Source organism: Callithrix jacchus, chromosome 12 (genome assembly GCF_049354715.1).
Source record: "Callithrix jacchus isolate 240 chromosome 12, calJac240_pri, whole genome shotgun sequence".
NCBI lineage: Eukaryota > Metazoa > Chordata > Mammalia > Primates > Cebidae > Callithrix > Callithrix jacchus.
The window spans coordinates 58,581,783-58,600,242 of NC_133513.1; the positions used below are offsets into that span (position 1 = coordinate 58,581,783).

The 18,460-nt window shown below is 49.6% G+C and overlaps 1 protein-coding gene across 5 annotated transcripts in view; it reads right to left on the minus strand.

Annotated features, from left to right (window-relative positions):
* Window positions 1-18,460, minus strand: part of CDH23 (cadherin related 23) — a 412,201-nt gene that overhangs the window by 244,410 nt on the left and 149,331 nt on the right. For all 5 annotated transcript variants that reach the window (XM_054242941.2, XM_078345637.1, XM_078345636.1 and 2 more), the window contains exon 7: window positions 383-577. In XM_054242941.2, coding sequence (XP_054098916.2) covers window positions 383-577 — 195 coding nt within the window. The remainder of the gene's footprint in view (window positions 1-382; window positions 578-18,460) is intronic.

Below are 18,460 nucleotides of genomic sequence, written 5' to 3' on the forward strand. Positions count from 1 at the left end.
AGAGCAAGAGGCGCCCTGCATTATGAACGTCTCAAGGAGGTTACCCCAGCAGGCTCTGGAGTCAGGCTACTAGGTGACCATGGAAAGTCACTGAATTGTTCCTGTGCCTCAGTCTTCTCATCTGCAAAATGGGCATCTTAATAATACTTATGACACAGGGCTGCTTGAGGTTTAAAATCCATTCGAGTGCTCAGCACACTGCCAGGGACACAGCATGAAGCCTCAGTAACGCTGGCTTCAGGTCTACCATTACCCCCAGTGGTAGATGTGAAGACCCTCGAGTGTGTGCAGCTGAGTCAATGTCCCAAGGGACTGCCCCATCGCTCTCTCCCAGCATGGGAAGAGGCAGCTGGGACTGTGGGGCCCCAGCATGGAGACTCACTGTGGCGTTGACTGTGAGCTGGTAGGCCTGTGTGGTCTCGTAGTCCAGCTCCCGGATCACCGTGACGATACCGCGGGCGCTGTCAATGGTGAAGAACTGGGAGGGGGGCTGGAAAGAGTAGAGAACGCTGCCCCCTGCCCCCAAGTCAGGGTCCGTGGCGTTCACAATGAAGATGGGTGTCCCCACCGGTGTGTTCTGGGGATAAGAGCACAGCAAGCACAAGGGTGAGCTGGCATGGGGCAGCTGCTGCCAGCATGACGAGTTCCCCAAAGCCCACCTGCCATGTCCCTCATCCAACCAGACCCCAGGCCCTGGCATTTTCATTCTAGGAGGGTGCCGAGAATTTGAAATGCAGTATCTTTTTTTCTTCTTCTTCTTCATTTTTTCATGGCCTCCTGGTGGCTGTAAGAGCACCAGTTCCAAAGATGATTTGCTTATCCTATAGTTCCGGATGTGCAGGTCTTTGGGTTTTCTTGGCAAAACTGTTTCTTGGCAGTTTTGCTTCCTCTGTCAAATGCCCTTTATCTGCCCAAGCTGCAGGCTTCCTTTTTGGGGACCCAACTCAGTCCTCCCTCCTGGCAGCCCTTCACAGACAGACCATGTGCTTAATGTAGCAGTGCTCTTTATGGGGCCCGTGGTCAGGCTGCAAAGGGCCCCCAGAGAACAATGCCCTGGGGCTGCTGAGGCTTCTGTCTGGGTTTGTGGATTCATCCCCATCAGCAGGCAAGTGTCAACCTGAACGAGCAGGTTCACATCCTGCCTGTTCCAACCACTCTGTCCCCTGGGACAGGAGGCAGATACAGGGGCTCCCTCTCCTCCTCACCGTCCGTGTCTCCCCAGTGCCCTTTACATAGAATACAGGCTCTTGTGGTCCATCCCTGTCTCCCCCTCACACTTTATTTCCTGGTGGCATGAAGCTATTTGTACTTCTTGACCCCAGCAGGCTCCCTCACACCTCTGGATGTCTGAATGTGCTTTTCCTTTGCTAGGTTCGCCTGCCCTAGCTGCTTGGAAGATGCTCATTCCCTCCAGAACAGAATCAAGTCTGCAAGGGGGCAGTGCAGACAAATGCTAGAGTTTCAGGGATGGATAGACATTTGTTGGAATCCCAGCCTCGATGTGTGTCTTTGGGCTAATTACATAATGTCTCTGATCCTTAATCCCTTCTCTGTACACTGAAGTTAATCATCATAGGGTTACTGTGAATAATACATAAGCTCATGAGTGTAAACATTCCAGCACATAAGTGCTCAGAAGATGGAAGGTGCAATTTTAATTTCTGGAAACTTGGAGGGGCACAGACAAGGGACCTTCAAGAGTGGGGCAGGGAGGTGTCAAAAAGCACTGATATTCACAGTACTGTCCAGCGTGCTCTGTCTACCCACTCCTCTTGCCCCATTATCCACCCACGGCTGCCTTTCCCCAACCCCAGGCCCTCCATGGATTGCATCTCCAGGCTCTCTTGCTGACTGGCTTCTGGTTGGCTTCTGCCAATGGGAAGTTCTGGTAGGAGCTCCCAGAGCAAGAGAAGGAGTTTGGGGTCTTACTTCCCCACCCCCTCCAGTTTCAGCCCAGCAGGCTCTCCTCCCCAGCCCCAACTCTCAGTGGGCTCTGGGAACACCATTTTCTGCTCCTTCTCCCTTCAGCCCAGGGGTTAGTAAGAACTTGCCCCTGTTGCTAAGCCCTTGGTGCCTTAGCATCCCTTATTTCCACCCCCACCCCGCCCACTCCTCTGTGACTAGTCTCCTCATGGAAATGCCTTTATTGGAACTACCTGAAATTAACTCTTTCCTGCCAGGACCTTGGTGGATATAGGTACCCTGAAAATATGTACCCTGATTCACCACGTGCAAAGCCCTGGACACTCAGGTTCCCTGGTGCTGAACTCAGTGAAGCCAGCCTCGCCCCGACATGCCCTTCTGGTTGGCACTGGCCTTTCAGAGATCTTTCTAAGGTTCTCAGCTAACCCACAGTTCTCGATCCTGTCCTCTTTCTCGCTGTAGATCACACATAAGTGCCAAAGCTAGCTCTATGAATCCAGAATGAAACACTTCATGGGGGCCCACAGTTCCTGTCACAAGAAGAGGTGGCCACATTCTGATTTCAGAGTTGCCAGCCCCTGTGTGGTCACCGGCCCGCACTTCAGAGCGCTTGGCCAGTCTACTCAACACACCCTGTAAGAAGGCGGCGCCCAGAGGAAAGGGACGGCTCTCGAGAGATGTCAGCTCTCCAGCTCCCTGCCTCGGCGAGGCGAGGACATTTGACTGTCCATACCGCATGGTCCTGCAGGGAAGGCTCTCTGATCTTTCTGCATCTGATCAGGGGATTTAAGAGCAAGATTCAGGAAATGGTGGAGAAGGGGAAAGAGAAGTGATGGTTTCCACATCTGACCTTCTTGGATTATGTTTCATGCCCTGTGGTGAAAACCCATTTAATTTCTGCATAACTTTGAGAAAGTTTTACATGGGCTTGGCAAAGAGCCATTCATATACTTAGAAGAGACAAACTACTGGAGAGAAAAGAATGCTGACTTCATGCATTTCAGGTCCTGGGCACCATGCTGTATCAGGGAAGTAGATGGGGGCACTCATCAGCACATACATGGGGGGCTTCTCCGAGTACCCAGCTGCTGTTCCATGGAAATGCACAGACATGCACACAGGTCTGCAGACTCAGTGCAAGCAGATTTGCTTTATGGGGTCAGGTGCAGCTGGGTTTCCAAGTAGGCTACTGGGAGCCACATTTGGTGGCTTAGAGCATGAATTCTGAGTTAGACTCCCTCACTTTGAGTCTGAGCCTTTGGAAAGCTCAGGCACATGCTGTTTAAAACTCTTTTTGGCCTCAGTTTCCTCATCTTTAAAATGGAGCAGTTAGCAGTTCCTACCCCCTAGGGTTGTTATGAGAAAGAATTATAAGAGATAAGGTGTGAAAAAAAGAGTCTCCCTGGGCCAGACACATGGCAATATTGAGCAACACTTGATAAATGGTTATTGTGCTTATTCCTATAGTAATAAAATACCATTACAGGCAGGGTGGGATGAGCCCCACAGAAAGGGGGAAGTACTAGAAATAGCATAAATAATCAATATATCTCTTCTCCATGAACTTGGGACAAATGGGCACCTTACACTTCAGAAAGAGAACATCTCGGATTGGCTCCTGGTTGCTGAAGACAGAAAGAGGATGGAAGAGCCCCAGGAGGCCTCTGAGAGCCTGTGAGGGGAGGGATCTTTAAGGCAGGGCTGAGAGGGGCACTCGGAGGCCTTGGAAGCTCCTAGGCCAGGAAGCCAGTCCTGTCCATATACCACCCTGGGATGGCTGGAAGGCAGGAGCTGGAAGGATCCGTGGGGTCATCCAGTCCAGCCTCCCCATTTCCTAGGGTAGACTACAGATCTGAAAATGAGCCCAGAGAGGGGATGTGCCTTGCTCCAGGTCTCACAGGTGGCAGAGACTGTGAATGGAAATCGGGTGACTTCAATCATACAGAGTGCTCTCTCTACCCCCAAAAGAGATGCCAGCCGCTGCCTCCCCGCCCCGCCTCCCTCCAAGAACAGCTGCTCCCTATGACCACAGCTCTGCTCTAGGTGATGCGTCTAGGCACTCATATTTGTTCCAAGTGGCTTCAGACCCAGGACACATCAATCAGGTAGAGCCTGAGAAATTAAATAAGTTTTCTCTGAGAATCTGAAAAGAAAGATCTTTGTTATCTGGCTGGTGTGGACACCAAGACAGGCTGAGAGCCACACACAAGCCACAGTTACAGGGTGGCAGAGATGCCATGGGCAGTCAGAGGAAGCCCACCTGCAGCAAGGGGAGCAGAGCACAGTGCAGTAGAGAAAATGGAGACGAGGGCCTCGGAGAGCCTCCTGCCCTGGCCGTCCCAGGCCCCGCTGACTTTGTCTCCTGTCTGTGGCTGTGGTGCTGTCTGTGGCTGTGGTGCTGTGTGCTCCTGTCTGTGACCTGCCTGTGCTGTCCCTCTGTGGGTACCCCACTTGCTCATGCCAGTCTGCATGGGTCTCAGCTCCTTGCTCCTGCCACCAGAACGTGCCCAGTCATGGGCAGAGACTCCTCATTTCCACGGCACTGCCCAAGGCTTGCCCTGACCCTCTGCTGATGGGATTCTACCTCTTTAATGCCCACAGCAAGCAAAGCACCAGGCCACTGCTCCTGGACTGCAAATGAGGACACAGTGCCTGCCACACAAGGCAGCAGGTTACAATGGGGAGAAGAATAAAGGGGTCTGGGTGAATGCTGGCTCCCTCTGCTTTTTAACTATCCCCAGACGCTCCTTTTAACATGCAAATCCAGACGGCAGGCAATTATCAGCATGCCAGTGGAGAAGTGGCCAGACAGGCAGGGGAGGCTTGATCATGGGCTGGACACAGTCAGCTAGGATAGGCCTAGAGGAGAGGTGCTCGGCAGGGCCAGGCTCTGCCGTCCGAAGACAAGGAGAACGGGTGGAAGGTGTCACCCTGGTGTTAGGGTTGGGGCTCAGGGTGTATAGAACCGTGGGCTGGAGTTGTGGAAGCAGCACCTAGAGGTCCGTTTCAGCAGGGGGTAGGGCCAGCTCTCTCTAGGGTCCTCTCTAGGACAGCTTCTCCTCACACCTCCATTGTGGAGACTGGCCCTGTGTCCACCTTCTTGCTGGAAGGGAGCAGCTGTGGTCTTTGGAAGAACGACCTCATGGGGCATGATGACTTCTGCTTCTGCAGGAGGCCTCCTGACATGCTTCTCTGCCCCACCCCTGCTTTCCTCCTCCCTTCCTACCTTCATGGTACCCCCCTGCCCAGTCCCACCTACCCTCTTACGGCTTCTGGGCCATTTCAAAGGAATTCTTCCCACACGCATACCCATGCCTTCAGGGGACCAGGGAGCATGTCTAGGCATTATCCCCTTCAACATTCCTGCACCTGCCAGGTTGTCCATCTCAGCAAGTGACCTGTGCCATGCAGGTCGAAGGCAGGGCAGGTCCTGCCTCTTCCAGCTCTCATTTAAGCTCCACATCACTTCTGATGAACCTGCTGTAAATGGGCCACCCTGTGCAATTCAGAGACAAATAAATCTTTTTGCTACTCCTGGGGTGACAAGGGAATAGACTCTGGGAAAGTTCTGCCGTGCAAAGGATCTTGTTCGTTAATAATAATGATAAATAGCTCACTTCTCACATGCAGTGTGAGTTACATTACACTTCAGGCCTCTCCAGAGGTGGCTCGGGTGCTCACTGGAACAGGGTGAGGGAGCCTGTGCAGCGAGGGAGAAAAGGCCAGAGGGAGATGGGCAGAGAGGCAGGAGATAGGAACCAGAGGAGAGAGCAGTAAAGAAAGGGGGAGGGAGGAGGGGCGGGAAGAAAGGAGAGCACCTGGACACAGAGAAAATAGGATGAGAGCAGTGAGAGGGGCAGGACTGAGGGCCAGAGTGAAAATGGGATGAAGAGGAAAGAGAATTTGCAAAAGAAAAGGGAGGAAAGAAAATCTGCAGAGAAAGGAATGAACTGAGATAGGAAAAAAAAAAGAGAGACATAGAGGAAAAGTTATGAACAGAGGAAAAGACGTACAAAAATTAAGCAGCAAGGAGAAAGAAGACAGAAGAGAGAAAGAAAAGAAGGACGTCACACCCTCTCATCTTTGGGGTGCACCCAGTCCCTTCACTCCTGTAAGATTTATGCTGTACCCTTGACTAAACTTTGGCAAAAAGCCAAATCTCCATCGTAGATGCCATCTCTAAAGGCATTATTAATATTTATGGAATGCTTGCTAGATGCTGCTACAGTCTTTAATATCTTATTATAGAGCCTGTTATAAAATGCATTAGTAATAAATTCCTGACAGATGGAGTTCTGACAAGGTACAGGCGCCTCAGTGGATCAGAGCTGGGAACAGAGCTTCCTGTGCTGCTCAGAGGCTGAGCCGCTGCCCTCTGGCGCTGGGTGAGGGAGGGGAGAGCGGTTATCAGGATTCCACCCTTCCCATCCTCTGCCCTCAGTTGCATCTTTACACACCTTCATTCCCTGCTTCCTTTTCCCAGATGGGGAAAATGGAAGCTCAGAGAAATGAAGCCACATGTCCAAGGTCACACAGATTTTAAGTCGTGGAATCAGGATTCAAAGTTGGGTCACCTTTCTGTGCCCAGACCTCAGGGTTCCAGAGATGAGGATGGAGAGTGGGCTCAGAGCCCCTCCTCAAGTGGGATTTCCCAGTCTGGAAGGGCTGGGGGTGAGGGTGGCAGCTGAAGAGGCCTCTAGGTAAGAGAGCAGAGGGTTGGTGGGGAGCCTTAGCCAAAAAAGAGTTTCGGAGGGAAGGAGGGCATTTCAGAATTGCACGCTTCCACTGAGAATAAGGAAGTGGGCTCCTATTGGAACAAGAAGAATTCAAGTCAGAAGCAAGGAACTTTCTGAACATGGGCTCCTGGGCAGAGGAGAAACATGTGCACTTGGGTTTCTGTTGGACGCTAAAGCAGATGCCTCTACACTGAGGCCTGCTGGGATGCTTTGGGAGGATGTCACTTCCAAATATGGGGGTTTGTGGCATTCCAGCTTATCGGGTAGCAATGATGGAGGAGAAATGGGGTCTATGGGGAGAGGAGGGCTGTGTTTCTTTCTCAAATGGGCAAGAAGGCACTTTAGCGCAGGAGGACAAGGTGCACACAGAGGACACTGTTGGGGGAGAAGCAGGAGTGGTGAGTGCCCACAGGGCATCAACACATATCTCAGGGGGCCCCACTCAGATCAGGAAGGGACACACTGTGTGTACAAACCCATGTGTGCCTGTACTCCAGCATGTCTGTCTGGAGGAATAGGGAAGAGAAAATTTGATGACATCTCTTCTTTCTACCAGTGTCTGCTCTCTTGGGTGGTATGTACTTGATCTAAAAGGTGGCAGGTATGTTCTGGGGTGGGCTGCCAGCTCTGTGGGCTGGGCCCTCAGTCATTCACACCTTGACATGGCTCAAGGACATTTCTCTGGGCCTAGGCTGGTCTCCCCAGTTGTTCTGGTCTCCTCCAGAGCCAATTCAGCACCCTCCCATCTCCAAGTCCCTCCTCAGAGTCCCCATTTGCAGCCTCCAGCTATGTACTGGCTTTTTGGAATCCCTGGAAGACACTCATCAGAGTGCTTACTGAATGGCTCTCCCAATCTGCTGCAGACATCCTGGACCTCCCCCTCTTTCTCGACTCCCACTCCTCACCCTTCTCTTCCTCTTTGTTATCTACCCTGGCCACCTCTTTAGTCCCAGCACGGTTGCTTGTGCATAGAAGGCATTCAATAAATGTTTTAAAAGAATTGGGATTTTGTGGTAAACATGGCAGATTGAACAAAACCATTTATTTCTGTTTTTGTCCCAGCCTCTCACCAAAATGACAATAAGGGAATTAAAAATGCATAAATCCACAAGGGCAAAGAGAACAGGAGAGGAGATAGCAGCAGATGAGAGACGTCAACAAAATTCTGGAAACTGGAAACAGATGGGCCAGTTATAACTAACTGCCTTAGGAGACGGGCAAGCTGAAGCTCACACCTGCACCTCAGAACACTGGAAAAGCTCAGGACTCCCAGACACCAGGTGATGCTGAGTGTGAGGGAATGGGGTGGGGCTGAACAGCTTTAAAAAGACCGGTTAGACTCCCAGATCCCGTCCCCAACTTTTGCAGAAAATGGGAGATTTACTTTCTAGAGGGTCTGAGTTAGTTGGGCTCTGGACTCATGGCTGGACGTGGAACCAGGCACTGAAAACAAGGGAGGTTAGGAGGAAGTCTGTATCTCCCCACCAATCCCATCCCTCATCAGGTCTCTTTAGCCATTCAGCCTCCTAAAGACTCCAGGCAGGAAAAATGAAAACTGGTGCAAGAGAAAACACAAACATGAACATGCTGCAGATCCCTTGAAAGAATAGCCAGGTCCTTCTCTAATCATCCCATAATGGAGCCCGCTGGCTAACAAGCAGTCCCAACCATGCCATGCTCCACACATACAGAGCAAGCTTCCAGGCAGCTGCGTGTGAACTCACTCGTATATATGAAGAGCCAACTAAGGATCCCCAAACATTTGAGAAAAGCCTCTAATGTGAAAGAGAGAGTGAGAAAAAACAATAAACAGGAATAACACAACTATAAGCATCTTTAATATCCTCAGAGGTACAAGACATAACATCTTTGGAAAAAGAAGATTCCTAGAGGAAAAAAGGCCCAGTAGAAATTTAAAAACACAACAGAAGAGTTGGAAGATAAAGAAATTTTCCAAAAGTAGAAACAAATTCAGAGATGAAATGGGGGAGAAAAGTAAGAAAATTAGAGGAGCAGTTCAAAATATCCAACATTTCAACTAATAGGAACTCCAGAGTTGGGGTGGGTGGGGGGAACAGGCCAGGAATGGAGGCTCATCTCTGTAATCCCAGCACTTTGGGAGGCCAAGGCAGGTGAATCACTTAAGGTCAGGAGTTTGAGACCAGCCTGGCCAACATAGTGAAACCCTGTCTCTACTAAAAATACAAAAAATTAGCTGAGTGTGGTGGTGGGAACCTGTAATCCCAATTACTTGGGAGGCTGAGGCAGTAGAATCACTTGAACCCAGGAGGCAGAGGTTGCAGCGAGCCAAGATCATGCAACTGCACTCCAGCCTGGATAACAGAATGAGACTCTGTCTCTAAATCAGTACAAACACATATACATAAATATATTAACATTAAATAAAATTAAAAAACCCAGAATAAATGAAGGAGAAGAAATCATCCAAAAAGTAACATAAGAGAATCTCTCAGATCTGAAGGACATGTTTCCAGATTGAAAGAGACCACTATGTGTTTAGAAGAAACATGCATACTGAGGCATAAAACCATAAAGTTTCAAAAACATTATTATTATTTTTTAAACCTGAGACTTTCAGAGAGAAAACAAAAGGCCACATGCAAAGGATCAAGAGTCAAAGTGGCACCAAAGTTCCTAACACTGACACTATAGGCTGAAACACTAAGGAATAAAAAACTTCATATTATAAAGAACACTATTTCCATTCCAGAATTCTATACCCAGCCAAACTATCAACAAACAAATGCATAGCATGAACATATTGTTCAGATGAAGTGAAAAAAAAATTCCCATAAACCCTTTTTTTCTGAAAATTACTGAAGAGTGTACTCCATCATAATGAGGGTATAAACCAAGAAAGAGGAAAATATGACATTCATGAAACAGGATCCAATAGAGGAGAAAGATAACAGATTGCTCAGTGTGACTCTCTTTTCTTCCCCAACACCGCCCACATCAAGCCTCCAGAACACCACACAAGTCAGACAACAGCTGGTCCAGGTTTCAACAGGAGGGTGGACACTCCAGTGAGAATGTTGTTAAAAAAATACGAACCAAATTTTTAAAAATCAATATACTTTTAATATGCTGAGAAACTCCCTAAATCAAGCATTAAGGAACACTAAGAAACAAACAAAAAGAAGTGATTATTAATTCTAGGGAAAATAAAAGAGGAAATATAATTACAGTATATTATGTGGCTCAGCTGTGAATAACATTTACATAATAATACTATATATACTAAATGCTGTTTTAGCTAAAAAGAGGAATATAATTATGTTTTGAGGATGAACAGTGAATGTTAAAAGAAGAGTGTTTATGTAGGATGTATGTATGTTAAGAGTAGTGCATAGGGAATGGTAAGAATAGGATGTTTGTGTAGGGCGTATGTATGTTAAGAGGAGGGTGAAGTGAATGTTAAGAGTAGGGTGTTTGTGTAGGGCATATGTATGTTAAGAGTGGGGTGTAGTGAATGTTAAGAGTAGGGTGTTTGTGGCCGGGCGCGGTGGCTCAAGCCTGTAATCCCAGCACTTTGGGAGGCCGAGGCGGGTGGATCACGAGGTCAACAGATCGAGACCATCCTGGTCAACATGGTGAAACCCCGTCTCTACTAAAAATTACAAAAAATTAGCTGGGCACGGTGGCGCGTGCCTGTAATCCCAGCTACTCAGGAGGCTGAGGCAGGAGAATTGCCTGATCCCAGGAGGCGGAGGTTGCAGTGAGCCGAGATCGCGCCATCGCACTCCAGCCTGGGTAACAAGAGCGAAACTCCGTCTCAAAAAAAAAAAAAAAAAAAAGAGTAGGGTGTTTGTGTAGGGCGTATGTATGTTAAGAGTGGGGTGTAGTGAATGTTAAGAGTAGCGTATATGCTCCAGTGTGTTTGTGTATAGCAAAGATAAGGTAGAGGATGGTGTAAAAGCAAAATTCTCATCCTCCATAGGTGGAAATCAATAGATAATATTCAAAATTAAAACACTGTATAAGCATGTGATTTAGAAATACGAAAGTAAATATCAGAAATTGAATGAGGTTTTCTCAGGGTGGGAAGCAGGAGTCAGAGAGCTGCTGCTTTTATTATAAGCTGAGCTATACTATTTGACTTTTAAATTCATACATATATTACATTGATAAAAGTTAATATCAAAACTAAAAAGAGTATTTCCCTATGGCTGCACCACCAACTGGCCTCCTCCCTTTTTTTTTTCCTTTTGAGATCAGTCATGCTCTGTTACCCAGGCTGGAGTACAGTGGTGTGAACCTCCACCTCCTGGGTTCAAGCAATTCTGCCTCAGCCTCTCCAGTAGCTGAAATTACAGGCATGCATCACCATGCCCAGCTAATTTTTGTATTTTTAGTAGAGACAGGGTTTCGCTATGTTGGCCAGGCTGGTCTCGAACTCCTGACCTCAGGTGATCCACTCACCTTGGCCTCCCAAAGTGTTAGGATTATAGGCATGAGCCACCGTGCCCAGCTACCTCTTCCCTTTCAACTCTGCCCCCTGTAATGTATCCTGAAAGTCCCTGCCTTAAAGCACCCATCCAGCATCTCATTTTCCTCACAGACACCATCATCTGCTCCTCTTTTACCTCTGAGGCAAAGTCTCCCAGACCTTGACTGTCACCATAGTCTCATCAAACCTTCTCTCTTTAAACTCCTCATTTACTCCTGCTCCACTGAGGCCCTTGATTTCAGTCCAACTGTTCTACGTGCCAGCCCCAAAGCATGGTCCCCTTCCAGGACCGTGCTCATGGTGCACCTGTCTCTTCAACCTGCGTTCCTTTGGATATTTCCCATAGACAGCAGAGGTCAGACATCACCACCCAGTGACTGACACTCCCTCCCTTCTGGGAAGAGGCTGTTGGTTCCACCCAGGTTTCTAGCACACATGCCTGGGTCTGGGGCGAGACACCTGTTCCCTCACCCCATGCACACATGCTGAACATGCAGGGCTGGGTGAAGTCTCAACAGAGGGACATCTGGGGCCTCCCTCCCTTCTCAGGAGCTCAACTTTCAAGACCAAGTGTGATACCCAAGTATGAAATGGCCTCAATGCCTTCCTCTTCAGAGACTAAGGAGCGCCAAGGCAAGTTTCCTTACCCCTGCCTCCAACCCAGTGACCTTCCTGGAGAATGAATGACAGTAGACTTTGGAGATCTCCCATTGCCACCTGCCATCACTGACTACATTCCAGAGTTGTCCCTGCACCTGCCTCCTCCAGGCTCCCCCTGCACCCCCTCATTTGCAGACAAGCAGGAGCAGGAGGAGGGGGCACATGGCAGCAGAGGGTATAATGCCTCAGGGATGGACGTCTGGCCCACCTGCTGAGCAGTTGGCTAAGGGCTGTGTACAAAGAAAAAGTGGACAGGAAGGGCCGTGATGATGGTGCAGCCCTGGTACCCACCCTGGCCCCGGCCCCCAGGACATCTGCTTTAAACACCAGGCAGCATGTACCAGGTACCACTCCCTCCCTTGTGGGCTGGGTTTCTGTTTTCCTCTCCATGGAATGGGAGGAAACCAAGAATAAAGGCATGAGTTGGAAAATCCAGTTCTTAGCTATTTAGAGTCATACCCTCATACCCCTCTCTGGCCAAAGTTATTGGTCTAATTGGCTGCTGAAAGCCTCATACCCTCCTGCCTTCCAGGAGGGACTTGGAAAGAAGCTTCTGGAGACCAGGAAGGATCTGTGTGGTGCTGTATGACTCTCTATGCACATTGGCCTGATTTGGAACGTCCAAGAACAGCTGTCCCAAACTCTGGGTCACAGTCCAGCTGCTCTCCAATAACGATCTTCCTGGCTTCCTTCTCTGTAGCCATGCAATGTCAACACAAACATCTGATGCCTCAGTGTTTCCATCTAGGAAATGGGTACAGTAGTCCCTATACTATCTTCTATATAGTGCTGGGGTGGAGACAAAATGAGTGAACTATGGAAATGTATTTTGAAAAATCAAAGGCGAAAACAAAAAAATCCTCACAACCTTCTGCAGAGGCAGAAAACTCCAAGAGAAAAATCCAGGGAATGATATGATGTGACCCATAAGAAGGGTCCTGTGTAAAAAGCTAGCCTGCAGTCCAGAAGCTGGGCCATCAGGGATCCAGGGCACTGTCTCTGAACCCAGGGATGCAGGGGCTGCAGGCATGCAGCAGTCTTGAGACTTTGTAGATTCTGAAAAGTGGTGACAGAGATACAAAGAGTCTCGTGAAATGCTTTTTTAAATAAGAAAAAGACTAGTACTTTGGGAGGCCAAGGCCGGAGGATCGCTAGAGCCCAGGAGTTGGAGATCAGCCTGGGCAACAGAGTGAGACCCTGTCTCTACTAAAAAAAAAAAGTATATGTATGTGTGTGTGTGTATATATATATATATATATATGTGTGTGTGTGTGTGTGTGTGTATCTATATGTGTGTGTGTGTGTGCATGTATATATGTATTAGCCCACTGTGGTGATGTGCACCTGTGGTTCCAGCTACTTGGGATGCTAAGGTGGGAGGATCGCTTGAGCCCAGAACATCAAGGATGCAGTGAGCCGTGACTGCACCACTGCACTCCAGCCTGGGCCACAGAATGACACCCTGTCTCAAAAGAAAAAAAAAAAAAACAGGCAAAACAAAGAAAACCTGCCTCATGGAGTTATTGTGAGGCTTACAGGAGACAAAGTGTGTAAAGTGCTTAGTGCATAATATGTGCTCAATAAATCTTTGGCTCTATCGTAATGCGGTCACGTTGTGTGGAGCTGTATAAGGGTTAAGGTGGAATGTGTATAGACAAGGGCCAGTAACCTGTAAAGTGCTTTGGAGATGTTACTTATGGTGGGAAGAAGGTCTGGAAGGGGTAGGGAAGGTTCTGAAGGCTGAGGTCCCTGTTCTGCCCTCAACAGAGATAAAACTCCCATGGAACCCTCTGGGGATCACATGTCCCCCACTTTCATCCGGAAGGGACCATGCTGGGTGTGCAAAAGCCTCTAACACTGCCCTGAGCTCTTTGTACCCAGATCTATTGCTCACAAACGGGGCTCCATCTCCCAGCCCCCAAATTCATTCCCTTGCATGATGATGAATCATGTTAAACAAAATGAATATGCAAATCTCCTTGGGGTGGGCCTTGCATCTATGGGAGGCTGTGCTTAACAAATGGATTGTGAATGAGAAGGCAGCGCCAGCAATGCAGCCTCTCCTGCTGTCTCTCCTTCCAGTCCCTCTGTCTCCAGCCCAGGTGGGCATGCCTTCTGAAGGGGTGGGTGAAGGGGCAGCAGAGGCCTGGGCAGACACAAGTGTGGTGGGGTAGGTCTGATGTGGTTTCTGCCTCTGCAATCCCGAGGCTACTGCTGCTGGCTCTTCAGGCGGTGTGATGTGATAAGTGGAACCTGTCACTTCGTGCCCTGGGGCTTAAGGGCGGACAGAGCTTGGGAAGGCTGACACATGGCTGCAGGGGAGCTGAGGGTGGTGAGGGCTGGGGGGTGTGGGAAGATTGGGGGGCACTGGACCCAGGCAGGGAGAGGACAGTTGCAGAAAGTCACTGGGCTCTGGGGCCCTTGGAGGAATGCCTTAAGCTTCCATCGGTGAAGAAAGAGCAAATGATCCTATTGCACAGTCTATTCCAGTGGCTCACACCCCTGGCTGCATATTAGAATTACCTGGGGAGCTTTTAAAAAATACCAGTGCTGGGCCCCAGTGCTTGCCTCTGTATGTTTTAAATTCCCATTGTGTTCTCATATACAGCCAAGGTGGGGAAGCAGTGCCCTAGCCCAGGAACCCTGTCTTACAGATGGGAAAGCTGAGGCTGGGAGTAGGGGGACAGATGGTCCCTGGGGTAGAGTTCTGACTGCAGCTGACCGTGTGGGTGCTGACTTCCTGACATCCCCTACCTTGTCCTAACATGGAAGCAAGGTGGCTTCCCAAACACACAGCATTCTTAACCTCAAGGGAAGCAGCATGGTGTGGAAGAAAGAGCCCTGGATGGGGGACAGAAGACTCAGGACCAGAGTCCCCTGTGTGAGCCTGGACAAGAATCAAAGCTTTTTGGCCTTCAGGTCCTTGTCCACCCAATGAGGGAGCAGAACCACAAAACGCCACACTCCGGTCCTGCTCAGTTGTGAGTCCTCCCTCAAATCTAAGGTGCTGTCGCTTCAAAGCCAGTCCCTTTGCTCTGGGACAGTTCTCAGTATATGGAAAGGCAGTGTGTTCCGAAGCAAAAATCAATAAAAGCATTTCTCCCTCCCTTTCCTGTGATTTTCAGAGCATCTCTCCAGTGAGATACATGACACTCTCATGCAGATGAAGCACAGGTTAACATGTCCCACGGCCAGTTGTGGGCACTTGCCATGTGCCAGGACTGTGGGGCATAGTCCCTGCATGTGGGCGACCAGCAAATGAAGGACTTTCTGAGGAGAGTCAAGGGCACCATGAGCCAGGATTCCAGAGGCCTGGGGTCCCGTGGCCCTGTCCCTCTAGCTCTAGAGTGGATCATTAGCCGGAAAGGACAGGAGGACACAGAGACATCAATGTGGCTGCCCCAGGCACCAGTCTTGTTCCCGTCTTCCACCTCTGTGTGGCCCAGGGCAAATACTGAAGCTCTCTGAGCCTCATCTGTAAAATGGGGGCAAAAACACCTTCCTCCTGCATCTGTGGGCCTAGGAGTAGTGATTCTGAGACACTCAGCCTGAGGCCTGGTCCAAAGTCATAGCGGTAGCAGTCACCATCATTGTGGGAAACTTGATTATTACCAGTGTCAGCTTCAAGTTCTTACACTTGGGTTGGGGGAGCCCAGGGAGATCCACTCACCCGAGGAGCATTCCCTGAGAGGGGAGGGTGCCCAGCTGTGTTGTCTTCAGGAGCTATCCCAGGATGGGGTCCTGTGAGCGCTACAGACTAGGTGATGGTGCCTCTGTCCCTGCTGAGGGAGGTGGGAGCCCCACTGCAGAAGTTGTGGGAGGAACAGGGAAGGGAGTCCAATTCCATGGTCTACTGTGTCTTGGAGACCAAGGTCCATGGAGCTCCACTGCTGGCTTCTGGGACAGTTAGAGGTTCTGAGGGTCCTTGGGGTCAGCCTGGTGGTCTTCTCATGGCACACAAAGACCATGAGAAGACCACCAGGCTGACCCCAAGAAAAGAGGGAAACCAGAATCCTGAGTGCACCCTGCTGGAACAGTTTCCTAGGACGGCCATGGCCTCTTCCATTACGATGAGGCTTCACCAAGAAACAAACTAGCCTTCCCTTCTCTACGAGAACCTAGAGAAGGCACCTTGTGGGTAACTGATGTGGATAACCAACCGATCAGGAAGTTACAAGGGTTCAAGCCCCTTCTGGAATGAAGAATGCAGAGACCCGATTTCCACCTGGAAACAGAGTCCCACCCCTCCCTCCTCCTCCTGGCCCCAGGGTGCCCAGTGAAGGGCCCAACAGCTCCTAGGGCAGCCTGACCTTCCCCCAGGAAGTGAGAGAGAGACCAGGGGTAGGAATTGCAAATGACTTTCATTAGGCGGGGTGCTAATACCATGAATTACAAATGAAACCCAGATGAAGAGGACCCTGGCAGCCTTACCTCTGTTTGATATTAATTGGGCGACACTTCGTTTTAATGGTACATTAATTAATGCGGAATTTCGACGAAGTCCTCGTGACACTCACATTAATACAAATGAATTCATTACCGTCGGTGTTATTACAAGAAATGACAAATAAATCTGTAACAGTAGGACCCTTCAAATAATAATCACGAATCATTAGGTTTGCTGCTCGTTTGTACTGTAGCTTGCAAATATGTGTACATGTTTTCTGCTGTGAGTGAGCCCTGCCTTTTGGCTGGGGGAGGCAGCCGGTGGGGGCTGGCTCTGGTGGTAGAAGAGGAAGCATCTTCCAGACTTTTCTATATCTGCTTTTCTTTGCCTAGTCCACCCACCCCAGGGAACTTCTCTTGCTCTTCCCAGAGCCTTCCCCCAGGCTCAGCAAGCCCCATGTCAGCAGCATAATTGAGGCTGCCGGATCCCTACAATCCAGCATGCCTGTTATACACTCTCTGGCCTTGAGGATGGGTTGGTGGGGGAAGGAGTAACAGCACCGGGTCCCTGGGATGGACTTGGGCCTGAAGCAGTTGTTCATTCTCAACAGGTTTCCCACAGGCAGACTTGTCTTTTTTTTTTTTTTTTGAGACAGGGTCTCACTCCTGTTGCCCAGGCTAGAGTACAGTGGCATGATCACAGCTTACTGCAGCCTGCAATTCCTGGGCTCAAGTAATCCCCCAGTAGCTGGGACCACAGGTGCACACTACTACACCCAGCTAATTTATGTTTATTTTAATTTTATAGAGATGGGCTCTTGTATGTTGCCTAGGCTGGTCTCGATCTCCTGGCCTCAAGCGATCCCCTCTCCTCAGCCTCCCCAGTCACTGGAATAGTCAGTCTGGTCTTAATGTTTCACCCTAAACCTCAGAAAATCTTGGGGGAGAATTTGTATGTCTCATGGGTAGCACTGTGCTAGAAGTTTTACGTACTTTCTGCTCTTCAGTCCTCATAGCAGTCCCTGACGCTTCATCACCATTGTAAAGGAGGGGAAACAGGTTTAGAGAGTTCAAGGCTTTATTCATAACTCCTAAGAGGTGACAGGCTTGGGACTCAGCTCTGCCTTAATCCAAAGCTCCCAATACACTGTCTCCAAAGAGAAGTTACCATCTGCAGAATGCCTGTTAATATCCTGGTGGAGGCAGGGATAGCTGGATAAACCCAGCAGGCTGGCCCCAACTCTGCACCACTGCTCTGTGCTTCCTATTGTAGTTCCACAAGGGTAAGAGAAGAACCCCCTCAACCCCGCCCCACAAGCTGGGTCTGCAGCTGCCTTCCTGATCGCCTCTCACACCCTCCAGTGCCTAGAAGTTGCAGTCAAGACCATTTCTGTTTCTCCGGGACAATAAATGAGGCCGCAAGAAACCACCCTGGAGGAGAGTGTCAAACCTGCCCGAGTGACCCAGGTGGACGTTAGATCTGAAAATGGTTGGCCCGCAGGCTGCCTATCCTCTGTTCTGCACTCAAGGGAGGCAGTGCCGGTCAACCACAGTGCTCTTCCCAGACTCAGCCTTGGGATTCTCTGCCCAACGTGCTAATAAGCAGCCTCCACAGAAGGACTAGAGCTGGCAGTATGATTTGAATGCAGCTTGTTACCCCCGTTTAGAGCATCTTTCCCTGCAGGACCCTTAAAATAGAGCCCAGTCTCCTCTGACAGCGATGCCCCAGAGCAGTTCAGCTCAGTGGTCAAGAGATCTAGTAAATGACCTCTCTGGAGTCCCTCCAACCTGGGGAATCTATGAATCTGTGCCCCTTCTCTCCTACATGGGCTAATGGGTCAGTCTTACTCACTTAAAACAGCTTTCTGACCTTTGGCTAACAGGTGAAACAATATGGATGACAAATCCAGTTCTTTCCAGCCCTGAATGTCTACTAATGGGACCAACTCTGTGGGCCCTGCCAAATGACCTGCCCTCTGCTCTGGCCCAAGGAGCCCCAGCTCTCGGAGGTGAGTGCCTTTTGGCTATTGGCTGCCGTTTCAGGGCCAGATCCTAGCTGATCAGCAGTGGGCCATAGCCACATCTAGGTGTCCAGGGGCTCTGGCCCCTCCCCTGCTCATGTTCTGCCTCATTCACACGGGTGCTGAATGAACCAATTAATCACCTAACATTGTTAACTGTACTAATTGCGCTTGCTCTTGAAACTTATGGAACAATTATTTACTGTCTCTGCCTCATGAGCTATCAATTATGGTGATCGGAGGCAGGAAGTCATTTCTTTTGA